This window comes from Marmota flaviventris, chromosome 17 (genome assembly GCF_047511675.1).
Source record: "Marmota flaviventris isolate mMarFla1 chromosome 17, mMarFla1.hap1, whole genome shotgun sequence".
Classification (NCBI taxonomy): Eukaryota; Metazoa; Chordata; class Mammalia; order Rodentia; family Sciuridae; genus Marmota; species Marmota flaviventris.
In genome coordinates this window covers 24436963-24452630 of record NC_092514.1, presented here as the reverse complement: position 1 = coordinate 24452630, position 15668 = coordinate 24436963, and the positions used below count along the sequence as shown (strand labels likewise).

At 42.7% G+C, this 15668-nt stretch overlaps 1 protein-coding gene across 8 annotated transcripts in view; it reads left to right on the top strand.

Annotated features, from left to right (window-relative positions):
* The window catches only part of Ndel1 (nudE neurodevelopment protein 1 like 1), an 81003-nt gene that overhangs the window by 42967 nt on the left and 22368 nt on the right, over positions 1-15668 (top strand). For 6 of the 8 annotated variants that reach the window (XM_027946821.3, XM_071602903.1, XM_027946820.3 and 3 more), the window contains exons 8-9: positions 543-694; positions 7407-7477. In XM_027946821.3, coding sequence (XP_027802622.2) covers positions 543-694; positions 7407-7477 — 223 coding nt within the window. Of the gene's footprint in view, positions 1-542; positions 695-3733; positions 3769-7406; positions 7501-10247; positions 11027-15668 lie in introns of those variants that run through there. The other 2 variants (XM_027946823.3, XM_071602904.1) reach the window with 2 other exon arrangements.

The following is a 15668-nucleotide window of genomic DNA, read 5'->3' as shown; positions in this document are numbered from 1 at the left end:
ATAGACAAAGAGTATCAGTTAAACAATGTGCTCTCAGAAATAAAATGACTTTTAATTTCTTTTGAGGTTGTTGTAAATGCTTTTGTATCCATTCTGATGCATTGGAAAAACCGGACAGAAGAACCTATACAAAGAATTGGCTGCATTAAAAACATTCTCAAGTTATATTTTTGGATTCTTTATAGTGCTTGCTCCCAACACACACACATCTCACTTCAACCAATACAGATAATGGATGGGGTCAAGAGACCTGGGATCTGTCTGTACCTACTGTGCCACATTTTTCTTAGTTGTCAGGTGGGAATTGTGTCTGTATCCCTCAATAAGACTGACAGGAATAAATACTCTGGGCTCTTTAGAAAGAGAGTCCATATAAGTGTTTCCTCTTTCTATTAGAAAGGTGATTGATCATGGCTTAACTAAACCACCATTATCAACCAGGAGAGCAAAGGCTGAAGCTTGAAATAGATATAGTTTGAAATGCAAAATTTTCTCTACATCTCCTGTTTTGACAACCAAATCATTCTTTCTTCCTTTCATAGGCTTTAGAATCCAAATTAGCAGCTTGCAGGAATTTTGCAAAGGACCAAGCATCACGAAAATCCTATATTTCAGGGAATGTGAACTGTGGAGTGATGAATAACAATGGCACAAAGTTCTCTCGATCAGGGCACACGTCTTTCTTTGACAAAGGGTAAGTCCTGGATTTTTTAAGTGATCAGTTTTGGAGTAGTAATGTTGCAGAAAAAGTCAACAGATTATGAGTCTTGAGAACATACACTCAGTTTGATAAACCCAAAGCCAATTCTCATTCAAATCCTGGAAGACAGAAATCTGTTGTCGTCTTCTGGTCTCTGTGGAGTCTGTGCCTCTGGTGCCTGGAGTGTGCAGCTTCTGTTCTGGGAGCAGACCCTTGAAGGCAGCAGTGCTGGGCTTGGGTGATTCTGTAGGGCTAGCTGTGGTCCCAGTTTTCCACGTTTTATGGCCTATGACTCACTTGGCGAATCTTTTTAAAGGATAGAAATGAATACATCCAAACTTCTTGAGAAAATCCCTTATCTGAAAATTTTAGAAAAATATAAAATCCAGAATTATTAGACACTGGATCAAATTCATTTTAGGAGATACAACTTCTGTATAAAGTGGAGACTTTTTTTGGGAGGATTTAAAAAAAAATTGTCTTAAGATTGAAGGCAAAGGTATATTATTAATAAAAGAATTCAGTTGGTATATAAGTTTGTGAACTTAAAAGTGCTATTTTCTGCTATACTATTTTTTTGCATTCCTTAGAGTTATTCTTAGGCATGCAAAATCATTTTTATGCATCTGCTGTAAGTTTTTTGCAACACACACAGGATTATACTTTAAATGTTGCTCTGTATCATTTTTATCATGACTTACATTGCCTGTATCTTTCCATGTCATTACATATTGTTCTACCTGATTTTTTAAAAAACATTGCATGACTATCCTTCTATTATGGGCATGCCTTAATATGGGAAACTAGTTAGGGCCTGTGGCCTAGGAATACTGACCATTTTACTTTAGGTAGCTGTTACTGTTACAAGCAGCTGAGGTACCCATGATCCCTTGTCATTGTCTCTGCTTTGAGTCCTGAAGACAGTTCTTCCTTGTTTTTTTGTGTGGAAGAAATGCAGGCACAACTCTAGAAATTTTCACAATTTCTTAAAGAGCTTATGTTTTCTGCTATCCTCAATAATTACAGAATGTTTACAGAGGACCAATTTGATACACAACCTATTTTTAAAAGGATCTTATTTTTCATCCTTACTGTCCATAGTAGTGTTGTTTTATCTCTGTGCCTTAAGAGAATTCTGCCCTGAAGTATATACATTTCGTAGATATTCTTTTAAAAATACATTGAAAAATATAAATATATAAATCAGAACTCTGTTCTAACTTTTGTAGTTTCTTTGGTGGGGTAAGTATAAAATTAATTTTCCTTAGGTTTAGGAGTTTCAGGAAAACTTGGGGAGTTACCCCTGTGTTTATACTATAATGAATGATACATGGAATATTTATTTATTTATTTCACACAAGAGTAACCATTTCCCTCAATTTATAAGGAGAAAGTTTAAGGGAAGTCTTCAAGAGCATTGGAAATAAGGTCTAATTATTTTCTCCTGCAACTTCTAATTACCTCCAGTAGAGTAGTTGTTAATCTCTGTCTGCAAGCATATATTTTGGTGGGCCTCAGGTATCTTGTGACATGAGAACAGGAAAGACCCAGAACTGGATTGGTTGGACAGGTGCCTTTGTGTGTGAAGTGCCTCAGGATGGTCACAACAGGGAGGGAGGGATAACACGATCTGTTCAGGCTCTTTGCTCCTGCCTTTCATTTGCCTCTGGTCATAGAGGAGCAATTGCCCAGAGATGAACCCATTCTTGGGGAAATGTAGGGGATCCAAAGTAGGCTGAAAGCTGGAATGGCCTTGGGCTCTCTGCCGGAGCCCCCGCCCCCAGGAAGCAGGCTAGATGCAGTGTAGGCATTGTTTCCTGGACTGAACTGGGAAAGGTACTTCCCAATAGAACTAGTTCCAGGTGGTACTTGGTTTTGGTTTTAAATTATATGAATTTTATATTGTATTATTTCTACCAAAAGAGAAATATGCTTTTGTGGGCTGCCCCTTATTCAATCAAGTGTTGGGATTATTTGACAAATGGATTGTATATGTACACTGCAATACTAACCGACTGTTGCTTGAGTGATCTGTGGGTTTGCTGTGTTCACTTCATTAATGCTCTGCCTTGGCCATATCCCCAGCCTTTTTTTGTGTTTTTTTTTTTTAGAGACAGGGTCTCACTGAATTGCTTAGGCCCTTGTTAAGTTGCTGAGGCTGGCTTTGAACTCAAGTCCTCCTGCCTCAGCCTCAGGCTGCCTACCTTTGTATCTCCAGTCTTTCTTCTGCTGACCTTATGGACACACAAAAACCAAGATGGCATGTACCTGATGCAAAAGGAAAGGAGGGAAATATCTCAATTTCCAGATCCATTAGTAAATCTGGCAGAGTGAAAAAAAAAGGGAAATTAATCTTTATAGAAGTGTAGAAGTATGGTTTATAGTTTTATCATCTTGAACAGGCTCCTTTTTTAAAAAGCCCTAGGCTCCAGAATTTGCCTGTCCTACTCCTTGCCCCTGAGGAGGCTATAGTGATCGTTGTAGCTCACCAGTATGCCTTGAGACCTGTAGTAGGGTTTTTTTGGGGAGGAGTTATTTGTAAGTTTGTGTGGCGGGGTGATTAGGTTCACCCCACCTTCTCACCCCTTGTAGCAGATGCAATGACACCCTACCACATGAAACTATCCCTGAACTGGGTACATTGCTTTACAGGAGCGAGAAGTATTTTGTAAACCCTGGTTGAGGATTTTTTGGAATCAAGATTTTACCTAGTCTGGGATCTCTCTGCCAGTTCTTCAAATGTAGGCTGCTCTGCCTTCTTATGCTGGTTCTTCCCACCCCCACCTTAAAGTCCTTCATGTCCCCATCTAAAAGGATACAAAATTTGTATGTGATATAGTAAGTTGAATTTGCTCCAAAACTTTTTTCTCCATAAATTTGATTTAGTTTCCTATATATCACTTACTCTATTTTTGCAAACCAGTCTCTCTTCTTTTTGGCTTCATGTAGGTGGGCATAGACTAATTTTAGAGCACAATGTGAAAATAGTATTTGCATTACTATTTAATATTTTTTCCTTTTTTTTTTTATTAGGCAAGAAAAAGTCATATTTCCCACGTTGTTCATGGGTAACTGAATTTGTTTGCTGTGCTCTTTCCCTATTTCTTAATCATGGTGTGTGGTGGAAGACACATTAACAAACTGGTTTTACTAACTGCATGGGGCTGATTCAGCTCTAACCAACTTACAGCCCATGAGAGAGCTTTCGAGATCCTATTTTACTTGACTAAATACCATTGCTCCATTATTACTATCTCAGCCATATGAAATAAAACTTCAGTAGATAGGCATGGTGGCCCATCACACTGGACTGTCTTCAGAGGGATAGAGCTCCTTCTGTTCTCCAATTGCTTTTCTTAAATCAGGCATAAGTAATTATGAACTCCTTTGCCTGTGTGCTTGCTTTTGTGTTCCCAGATTAAACTAGAATGGCAGATGGGATGCATGTATAAGATCTGCCTTAGTTTCAAAATTGCATTTCAGTTTGCACAATGCAGGTGAAGAATTGGAGCTGCTCAGAGCTTCAGTTTATGCATTGAAATAGGGTGACTCAGGCCCTTGAGTGTGCTTCCTGCTTTTCTGAATTAGCTCAAGCTGACTTCTCAGGTGTGCTGACCTCCTTCTTTGGCAGATTTAAGAGTTTCCCTCCTTTATCTCTGTTGTTAGATTTATTCTAAACATGCATTAGCTCATTTCCCCTTTTTACTACTACGTTGCCATTTTACAACTGACTGTAGCACCTTTTCTTAGTCTCAGTTTTTCAGACTCCTTAACTAGACGCTGTGTAAAATCATAAATTTCATAGGTTGGGAACCTTTTCTTTTTGGTACTGGGGATTGAATCCAAGGACACTGCACCAATGAGCTACATCCCCAGGCTCCTTTTTATTTTTTTATTTTAAGACAGGGTCTTGCCGAGTTGCTGAGGGTCTTGCTAAGTTACCATGGCTGGCCTCTTACTTGTGATCCTCCTGCCTCAGTCTCCCTAGTCACTGGAATTATAGGTATGAGCCACTGTGCCCAGCCTGGATAGTTGATTCCCAGATCTGTCCTTCCATCCCTTCCTGTTCTTCTTTTGAGTGCTGTGTGGTCCACTGGGACGTTTCCCTTTGACTCTTTTGCTATTTCTGATGTATATGGAGGCGATTTTTCTCTTGGGATCCTTTCTCCTTTGTAGTTCCCCGGAGGGACCTCACCTGACTGAAAATCCTACCTATAGGATCAGTGTTCTTCCTCTGGTTCTAATTTCCCATTTTTTCCCCAAATATGTTTATCAGTGTATTATAGTTGTCCATTTTGATGGGATTTGACTCAGAAGAGAGATGCTGAGACCCTGGCAGATTGTCCTCTTTTCTGTACTCCACCCACCTTCAAGTCAAGAGTTCTACTTGGAGAAGTTACTTACCTAGTTCCAGTTTGCCCTTTTATCCTGGATTGTACTGCTTATTTTTCCCCCTAGAGTTTTTGTGCACTGGGAGCACCAAAGTGACTGCTTGTTGATGACTGTTGAGTGGCTTCTGACCAAAGGAGGCTGGTAAGGGCTAGTGCCCTGGGCATGTGGAGGCAGGTTGTGGCCCAGCTTCCCCACAACTCACTGGGTGAGCTTGAGTTCATGATTATACCTTCTGTTTGGTTTCCTTAGCTCTATAAAATGGAGATAAACTTGATATTTCTTTAAAAGTCCATCTAACTTTAAAATGCTGGAAACCTACCTCCAAACCTGCAAGGACCCACTCTCGTGGTTGCTGCTTTTGTGTGTCCTATAGACCAGGTGCCAGATTCTTCTTGGCAACCCACAGTGCTCCCTCTCTGCTGAGTTTTGGTGGCTATCTGTAGTAAAGCTGGCCCATCACAGTGATTTGTGATGCCAGGAAACTAAGTCACATGTTGGAAACTGAGGCCTTTTGTCTTGTTCTTCTTGAGGTTTCTGGGAGGAGCCAGGAATCGGGGATACTGAGACTAACCAGACAAATGACAGATGGCCTTATTAGATGAGTGCTACAATGACATAGGATGTGGCCCCCAGCCTCAGTGACAACATAGGCATGTAATCTTGGGAGGAGAATGAGGAAAGATGATTTAAAGTTTTTAAGTGATGAAGCTCAAAAATCAGACTTCCCTTATCCCAAAAAGAAAAGGGAAAATTCAGGCTGTCTATCACTGAAGTAGAACATTATACAACAGGGTGAAGTCACGTTCATCGGAGCTTCCCATCCATTGTTCTTAGTTTCTTTTGTGTGTGGCTTGATTTCAGATTCCAAATGTGTTTGATTTTTTTTGGTGGGGAGGGTACTGAGGATTGAACTCAGGGGCACTCAACCACTGAGCCACATCCTCAGCCCTATTTTGTATTTTATTTAGAGACAGGGTCTCACTGAGTTGTTTAGCACCTTGCCATTGCTGAGGCTGGCTTTGAACTTGCGATCCTCCTTCCTCAGCCTTCCAAGCCACTGGGATTACAGGCATGTGCTTGCTGGGTTGTGTTTTTCTTGAGATACAAACTCTGTTGCTTCAGAGTAGTCACAGGTTCTTTGTCAAGTCTCTATATGCCTGTTTCTCTGAGATTATAGTTGCTTCTTCAGAGGATGAAAAACTGTAGTCTTTGGGAGGAATTTGTAACACCTCCCACCCCTTTCTTCTCTCTCCAGCTCCCTGGGTCAGCTCCTGGACCCATTCTATAAGCAAGTGGAGGGTAGTGGTAGGCAGGTGTGGCGCAGTGCAGCCCCTTGCAGTTGGCTGTCTCCCCACAGTTGCTAGTGGGACAGATTCTCTTTGGAAGGTTTTCAGGACAGAAAAGGCTGAAGTAACCTCCCGAGAGAGGTTTTAGGCCCCTCCCTCCATTCCTTCCTTACTGCTTCCTGTGGCTGTGCTGCCAGGTGGTGGGGTTGGGGGCTCTTGACCTTGCTGGGTGTGGGGGCTGGTGCTTGTCGGGGGCTGGGGTCCTTGTATGAGTCTGCAAAGAAAAGCCTACCCAATTGACTTTGCTTGCTAAACAATTTTTAAAAGTTATTTTTTTCTGTCTTATTATTTATAAGAGATTTGGAAAATAATTAAGTATAAAGTAGTAAACAAAATTTACTTAGTATTCAGAGGGAAGAAAGGTAAGATTGTTAAATTCTACTTCTGTGATATATATAATACATGTATGTATATGTATGTGCATATATAATGTATGTGTATATAGAATCCACACATTCTCTATTTGTGTACATAAGACCCACAACACTGTAGAATCTAGGTTATATATTGTTTTCTTAAGATCATGGAACATAGGCATTTTCCATTTAGCATTAAGTACATTCTAAATATTTTCCCATGCTACTAAAAAACTTGAAGAATGTGTATGATATTTCATTGTGTTGTCATACAGTCATTTATTTAACTAGTTCACTATTGCCAGTCATTTAGATCTGGTCTGTGGGGAAAAAAATCAGGACTGTGGCTGCAGTGGTCAGTGTGGCGAAGTTGCTCAGGTGGGTCAATGTGGGTCTGGGTATCCCAGACTAAAAATGTACTCTCAATTATCTGGCCAACTGATGCTTTTTGGGATGCCACTCACCCTTGGGCTGTCAGGATTGTACTGTAGGCCAGGTGAGGACTAGTTAGAGAAAGCAAATGAATTTCTTATTGTGTGTGGAGTACTTTTAAATGACAGTCTCTCTTTCTCTTTCCCTTCCCTCCCTCTCTCTGCCATGGTCGCTCCACAGGGCAGTGAACGGCTTTGACCCAGCTCCTCCTCCTCCTGGTCTGGGCTCTTCGCGCCCCTCTTCAGCTCCGGGTATGCTGCCTCTCAGTGTGTGAGTGCCCGGCCTCCAGGTGGGGGCTCCTGCCCTCCTCCAACAGCCCAGGACACCCACGCCTCACCCCTTGGTGCCTGGGCCCAGCCCTGTGCCCTTCCATCTGCCTCCCCATGGCTGGCAGAGGGCAGGCTGCATGTAGTGGCGGCTGCTGGGCCCTGCCCAGCCCCAGGACTCTGCGCGATATCAATACTGGCTATTTTTTCCTTCTCGCCGTAGTGCCGTTGGTTTCACATGATTGCACTTTTGTGGGTCACAAGGTGATACATACGTGTATTACTTGGTTACTGGATGCAGAAGTATCATTCATCACACCTGCCTCATAGCCCCCACTCTGCTGTACTGATAGGATTTAGTTGTGTTTAGGACATTGCAGATCTTCTAGAAGTTTTTCCCCAAATCAGGTTTACATGTGCCCTCTCCTGAGCTCCCACCCATGCATCTTCAGTGCTCATGATCATGTGTCCCCCAACTTCATCCCCACAGTTTGAACTGTTTCTGGCAGAGTCAGGAAGGTCACTGAATTAGGGAAACATTGTCTATACCTTCTGATTTTATGTAAGCAGTTACCATTCCATAGGCTTGCCTCCAAAGCAGCAAGATGCCCTCTGAGTGGCAGGTGGCAGGAACCTCCAGGCCTGGGCACTCACAGGGCTGAGCTTCCATGCTGCTGCGTCGTCCATGTGCCTCAGAGGTGGGTGGCAACTTCCTCACCAGCTTTCTGGTCCTTCAGTTAAATGCCATCTTCAGAACATTTTTGTTTTATCCTCTGAGGGTCCGTCCAGTTGCATTGGGAAGGATTGAGTGGCCTGATTCCGGGGGCTGGCTGGTGCCAGTTCCTGGTGGCAGACTGACCAAAAGTGGTTGTCCCTGTGCATCCTTTGGTTACTCTCATGCTGCATTTACTGTTTACATTTGTTTTATTGTACATAGGTTTGTAAACATTATTGCCTAAGATATTTGTATATAACTTGGGCTTTGTAGCTTTTATTTATTCAGAACTCATATGGCATGTTAATGACTTATGATGGTGTCCTTCTCTGGGGCAGCTGTATAGGATCATCATGTGGCTAAAAAAAAAGAAAAAAAAAAAAAAGAAAATACTTCCCCTCAAAAAAAAAAAAAAAAAAATCTTTTAATGTGGAAACAATAAATTTCACAAAAAAAAAAAAAAAAAAAGGATTGAGGTTGCTTTATTGGGTTCCTGCCATCCCATGAGAGAGAGCTGGAGTGTACAAAGGCCAAGTTCAAGTGTCTCTTTTGCTCTGATATGTGATGTGCAGATGAACAGCAGCTGTGGAGTAGACAAAGAAGATTCAGGTGGCCTTGGGAGATGTGCAGGGAACAGGCGTGCTCATGACAATTCTTTGTGCTGGTTACCAGCTCTATTTGATTTCCAGGGGCAGCCCAAGAATGTCCCAGGCCCCATGTGAAAATCTGGGGGAAGATTCAGGACTTTGAGGGATGGGGCTTGCCAGGTCATGGAGTAACTAACTGGGATCGGTCCAGGAGCTGGTCCTCCAGCTGTGCGGCCTTATGACAAATGTTTTGGGATTACAAGTTGCTTGGATCTGGACTTGTCTCCTGTTATTCTCAGGTTAGTGCTAGCAAGTGAGAGAAGGTGCTAGATGTGTGGTTCCAAGTACAAGGCAACATGCCAAGAAACGTGTAAACTGGGGGTATGTGTGAATACGTCAGGTTTTGAACACTGCTACCTTACAGCAGCATATACAAATGGCATACTTCATAGTTTTAAAACTATAAGTGAATGAAAAGTCAAAGTCCTAAGTGAGTAAGAAGTGTTAAGTAGGATACATATTCAAATATTTTTGCTGTCAAGGAATGTCTGTCATTCACTGTTGCTGGAAATTTTGTCATAAGCTGACTCACCTAAAGGCATTTGCAGTGGTGTGTGCTGTGCCCAGCTCTGCTGGTAGAGCAGAAGGAAAGAAAACTCCAAGTCTCTTATTGCTTTTTTGTTCTTGCTGTAACGGGGATTCAACCAGGGGTGCTTCTACCACTGAGCTCCCTAGTCCTTTTTACTTTTTGAGATAGGGTCTTGCTAAGTTGCCCCAACTGGCCTTAAACTTGTAATCCTCAGGCCTTAGCCTTCAGAGTCATCGGAATTGTAGGTGTTTGCCATTGATGTGCAGTAGCTCCCAGCTTCTTGCCCAAGTATCATTGGAAGGATTGGATTAGATCGGTGGTTTCGGCATATAGCAGACGTCTTTGTTCATGTAGGAATCCTAAATCTGAAACCTATCAAGCAGAGCTACTCTGGTTTAAGCAAGGATGAGATTTGGAAACCTGAGTCGTCATCCCTGGATTCCCAGTGTTTTCTCAGTTCCTTAGCAGCTGCATACCTCTGGGTTCATATCACCCAGACTGTTCTTTCAATTGTTGATCAGTTGGTTGATGGCTGGGGATGGGCCCCATGTATTCACCAGTCCAAAAGACCACTGGCTATACCCGTGAAAGAGTAGTAGTATGATGTTAGACTTAATTCTAGTCCCTTTGGGAGTAGACCCTCACTTTTTTTTTTTTTTCTTCTCATGACTGTAGTAGCCCTTTGCATATGGCCCTGTAAGGAAACTGTTTGGCTCTGTAAGCCTCATCCATTTTTTTAGATGATTTTGTTCAATATTTTGCTTTGTACTTTTTCACATAGAGCATTTGCAACTTGGTGTGAATGTTGCTACTCACTGTTTGCCTTTTTAGCTAAAGATCTCCTCTGAATGGATTTCTTCCTAGGGCTGCCCATTGCCTGGCTGTCAGGAATGAGCCCTCTCCACGCTGGGTCCACGTGATCTTCTCACCTGGAAGCAGCTGATCTTCCGGATGGCAAAGCACAGCCTCTTGCCTCCAGATGTTTTTACTTCACCACCAGTCCTATCCCTCGCTCCTGAAACATCTTCCTGGATGAGAGTAGGAGCCAGTGTTCCTCTTCCTTTCAGCCCAGAGTGGCCAGAAACTCTACTAACTCATTTCATAGTCCGGAGTCCCTGTGAGGCATGGGAGAGCCATGTGGAAGTGGCCGAGCCCAGCAGGATAGTTATTTTTTCCTCAGTTTGCAGAAGGGACAGTGTGCCCAGAGAGTTGGCCTTCCTGGAACTCACACAGCTAGCTCAGAGCAAAGCCAAGATGGGAAAGAGGCCAGTGTCTTTTTCCACTATGCCTTTCCAAACTTGAGTCTTTGCTGGCCTTAGCTTCTGTGGTCTGCCTTTTCCCTCAGGAGGTGAGTAGGTTTTGAAGGCTTGGAAATGATGAGCTGTGCGGCCAGCACAGCTGTGCAGCAGGAGGAATCCAGTTCCCTCAACCCTCCCTCCCTCCATGTCCCGCTCTTGCTGGACTGTTCACTCTGCCTCTCTCAGAAGCTGTTTCAGAGCTGCCATTAGCATCTCCTGAGAGCTGGGATGGAGGCCAGCACATTTGGGAAAATGGGAGAAGGTGTCCTGGGAGAGAGCCACAGCTTTAGGGAGCACCCTATATCTACCTCACCCTCTCCTCTCTGAATAAAACTGAGGAACCTGCCTGGCTGCTGGAGGGAACATGGGCAAGTGTTGGGATGGGCTGAGCAGTCAGTTGATTTCACTGTTGGAAGACACCAAGATAAGCCCTTTCACATTCAAGTTTTTCCTTCATGGTTGTTTTTCTCTGTTTTCCCCAAAGGTTAAGACAAATTTTTAAAGCCAAGCCAAGCCAAAAAAAAAAAAAAAGTGATTCTTTTCTAAAAATGAGTAGAGGAGAGCAATCGTCTTTGAAAGTCACTTTCCTGTGACTTTAAGCACCTTATATGAAAAATGGTCCCATGATTATTAAAAATGTAACTTATGGGAATATAGTAGTCTTTTTTTGAATTTTAAGGAAAAAACACTAATGGAGTAAATATGAATGTAACAGATTTCCTTTATAAGTGTACATGTGAAGAGGCAAAATTGAAACTGAACAAATCTTTGTTTTAGATATATATAATTTTTAGTTGTCGATGGACCTTCATTTTATTTATTTATATGTGGTGCTCAGAATTGAGCCCAGTGCCTCACACATGCTAGGCAAACGCTCTACCACTGAGCCACAACCCCAGCCCCTGAACAAATCTTAATAGTGCTTGCATTGGGGATCAAATGGGGTTCGTGTTGCGGGGGGTTTTGATTCGAGGTCCTTTTGTTCATTTGCATCTACAGGAATTCTGTTAGAGTGTCCTGTCAGCTCTTTAGGAAGCCTCCCCCGAGGGACACATATTACACACTGAACTTGAACTTTTCCATTTATGGGGTGTTTTCTGATCAGGTGTCAGTTTCTTGTCTCCATGACACAGTATGGAGATGCTGCCTGGACCATGGTTTGCGGGTGGAGGCCTGGCAGAGGGCAGTGGGTTCACTTGTGCTGGCTGGTCAGCCTGGGCTGTAGGTTTTCTGGACATGGTTGAGGAAACAGATGAGTGATGTCTTAATGAAGCTCAGCCCTGCTGCTTCCTGTAGTAGAGGATGGAGCTAAGAAACACTTGCTTTAGTTCCAAAAAAAAAAAAAAATGTGATTGATTTAACTAGGAAAAAAACTGTTAATCCCATTGTCAACTGGAATGTAGAAGAGGTGGACTTTCGTGTCACTGGTTTCTTTGCTATTCTGTATGTCTGGAATCATTCTAACAATGTGATAAGCTATGAAAACTACTTTTCATACTCTGTGATGGTAAGAACAAATCAAACAAGTCTCAATGGCTGTAATACAGTGTTGGTTGGTAGGGAATGGTCAGGATGAGCCCCTGAAAGCGTGCAGCCATTGCTTACACACAAGACTGAAAATGACCAATGGAGAAGGACACAAACAGGAACATGCTTATGACAACTTTATTAGGGGAGAAAAATTGAAATGCAAAGGATGCAGATGGCTTACTCTGTGGCTTCTAAATTTTTTACTTTAAGTTGCTCAGATTAATTTTTGAAAAATTGGCCGAATACTGATTTTCATCCATTGTCCTTCTGTGATGAAGAGTTCAAGGTTTTCGAGCAGTAGCAACACAAGGCAGTAGCTCCCTGATTGCCCAGTGACCAGCTCAGTCATACCTGGAGAAATGTTAGAAGCTTCCCGGGGCTGGGGTTGTAGCTCAGTGGTGGAACCCTTGCCTAACACATGTGAAGCACTGAGATTGATCCTCAGCACCACATAAAAGAATAAAAGAATGAATGAATAAATAAATAAAATAAAGGTATTGAGTTCATCTACACCTTAAAAAAATATAGTAATAGAAAAGGAGGAGGAGGAGGAACAGCTGCTGCTTTCCAGGTCCCCGAGTCCTGGCCTTGAAGGAGAGTATTATGTATTTCATAGAATCTCAGACACCAGGGCTTAGAAGACACACCTATATTTTGCGAACCACTAAGAAAAATGTTCCAATTAGAACTATGAAAATGCTTATCATTTGTACTTTTGTGTGTGTGTGTGTGTGTGTGTGTGTGTGTAGTTGTAGGTGGACAGCATGCCTTTATTTGTGTATTTTTGTATGTGGTGCTAAGGATCGAACCCAGTGCCTCCCACGTGTAAGGCAAGTGCTCTGCCACTGAGCTATAGCCCCAGCCCTGTACTTCTTTTTTAAAGATTTTTTTTTTTTTGGTAGTGGTAGATGGACAGAATGCCTTTATTTTAATGTGGTGCTAAGGATCGAACCCAGTGCCTCACACATGCCAGGAGAGTGTGCTATCGCTGAGCCCCAGCCCACCATTTATACTTCTTATAAATTTATTAGCTTTTAAACTTCTTCAGATTTCTATCTTATCACACTTAATTCATATACAAAAAGAAAAAGGCGAGATTCATAAAATATCACCTTCTGAGTCCAACATTCTGAACTACTTTATTTTTTTGAACTACTTTTTGACCCATTGTTTTCATTACTTGTTTCCCCAAGCAGTGCTGCCCTGTGTGTTGTGCTGAGTGTTGGTGATATAGCATTCTTGAAAAGTGTGTTCCACTGTTGGCTCCAGAATTTTCCTCTAAGCTACTGATAAGCATTCTGCAAGTTTTGGTGCTGGGCTATATTGATGTTACCAGAAGTCAGGTGATAGCCACATTCCAACTGCCACCTGCTGACAGTGATTGTGAGATGCATGGGATCCGGGGTATTTTATAATCTGCACAGTACAATATGATGAAGCAGGCAGCACCCTGCTTGATTTCCCCCAGACCCAGTGTCACATTAAATCTTAAATAAGGCTTCATGACATCCAGTCAGTTGGAATGGAGCCCATGATTGGGCTACTTTGAAAAACTGAACAGATCCCACTGCTGTAATGAATCAGACATGAATTTCCTGTCTCAGTAGGAGTCGAAGGACATGCTTACACTTTTTGCATATGGTACATACGCACTGCAACTGTAGGATGACGCCAGCTCTGAAAATGTAATCATCAGGTAACTATGCCCTTTTGATAGTTTCATGTTAGATTTCTGACAAGAACAAGACACTGCATGTTTGGTGGATTCCCAAATGATGGGAATGGACTGGACTGCGAGGTCTGGTGCTGACTTCTGCAGCAGGACATTTTAAAAATCAGTCAAGATTTGGAAAAGCTCTTGGTTCACATTACCCCAGAAAGGTGGGGAGGGACTTCATTGTATCCCTCTTAGAGTGATAAGGCAGTCTGCAGAGAGGACCTCCCCTCAGGTCTCCAGAACTAGAGAAAGAGGAGCTATGCCTCTCCTTTCTCCTTTCCAGAGTCCATTCTGTGGCCAGTTCTGGCTTTTGGGTTTTGAGAGGGTAGGAAGGGGGTGGTTTTGAAAGCTTTCTCCACTAGTCTTTTTTTTTTTAAATATATTTTTAGTTGTCAGTGGACCTTTATTTATCGATATGTAGTGCTGAGAATCAAATCCAGTGCCTCACACATGCTAGGCAAGCGCTCTTCCACTGAGCTCTAACCTCAGCCCTCCATCAGTCTTGACAGGGACAGGTCTATTCCTGGCAACACTGGCTTAGGGAAAAGGGGCTGTGGGACCGTCATACCCAGCGCCACAGGAGGGCTGGCCAGAACAACTTGGCTTTATGGCCCATAGTTCATTTTAATTGGGGTTGCCAGGGATGGGGAAAATTGGTGACAGGAGGAACTTATGGTGGGCTATAGAGACTTTAGAGACTTCAGAGTTTTTCAAGTGTTATCAAGCCAGCAGGCTAGAGATAGGTGTTAGCTCTACCAGAGTAGTTTAAATAATCCCCAGAACCATTAAAAACACACACACACATAAAAACAAAAAACAAAAAACAAAAAAAACAGTGCCTATGACATAGCAAAGATGGAGCATTTAGTTTGCATGAAGCTTTGAGGTAAAGCTCCAGCATGGTTTCATCCCACCTAAACCTCTTGTTGGGTTCCTCCTCTTGGTGACCTGTGCTACTTGGTGAAAGGTGGTCAGCCTCTTAAGACTTGCTAGCACTCTCAAGAGTCCACCTTCCTTGTGCCCTAATGCTTGGGAGAGGTGTTATGAACTATCTTTCTTAGACCATGAATTTACTTTTAATGAAGAAAGGTTCCTTCTAGTTAGCATCTTTGTGGCATCTGGAACTGGAATCAGTCCATGGAGAGTGTTTCTTCTGGTGGGCTGATGTGGAGAGTCAAGCCAGCCAGCAGGAAAGAATTCTTTGAGACAAACAATTCCCATAAGTCCATGAACTCCTGGACTAATTTATTGGATGTGGGTGAGAGAAGGTAGCTGCAACACTGGAACTCCAAATACTTTTGCGAACAAAAGGGAGCACTTTTGACCTCCTCATGTCCTCACTGTTGCTAAGAAGCTTAGACATGCACCTCTTACCAGGTTGATGTGTGGGCTTACACGCCTGTAATACTAGTGGCTCAGGAGGCTGAGGCAGGATTGTGAGTTCAAAGCCAGCCTCAGCAATGTAGTGAGGCCCTAAGCACCTCAGGAAGACCCTGACTTTAAATTAAAAAAAGGGCTGGAGATGTGGCTCAGGTGGTTACGTGCTCCCGAGTTCAATCCCTGGTGCCCAAAACCCCCAAAAACCTATCTGCCTGCCTGGGATTTCTCTCCAACTTTAGCTACTTGAATCCACTCCCAAAGTGCTTTCAGTGTATATCCTGTCTGAAGATGCAACCTGAAACTTCTTGGACCTCTTAAAAGTACTCTAATCCAGTGATTACCTTCTTTGGTTGATGACCC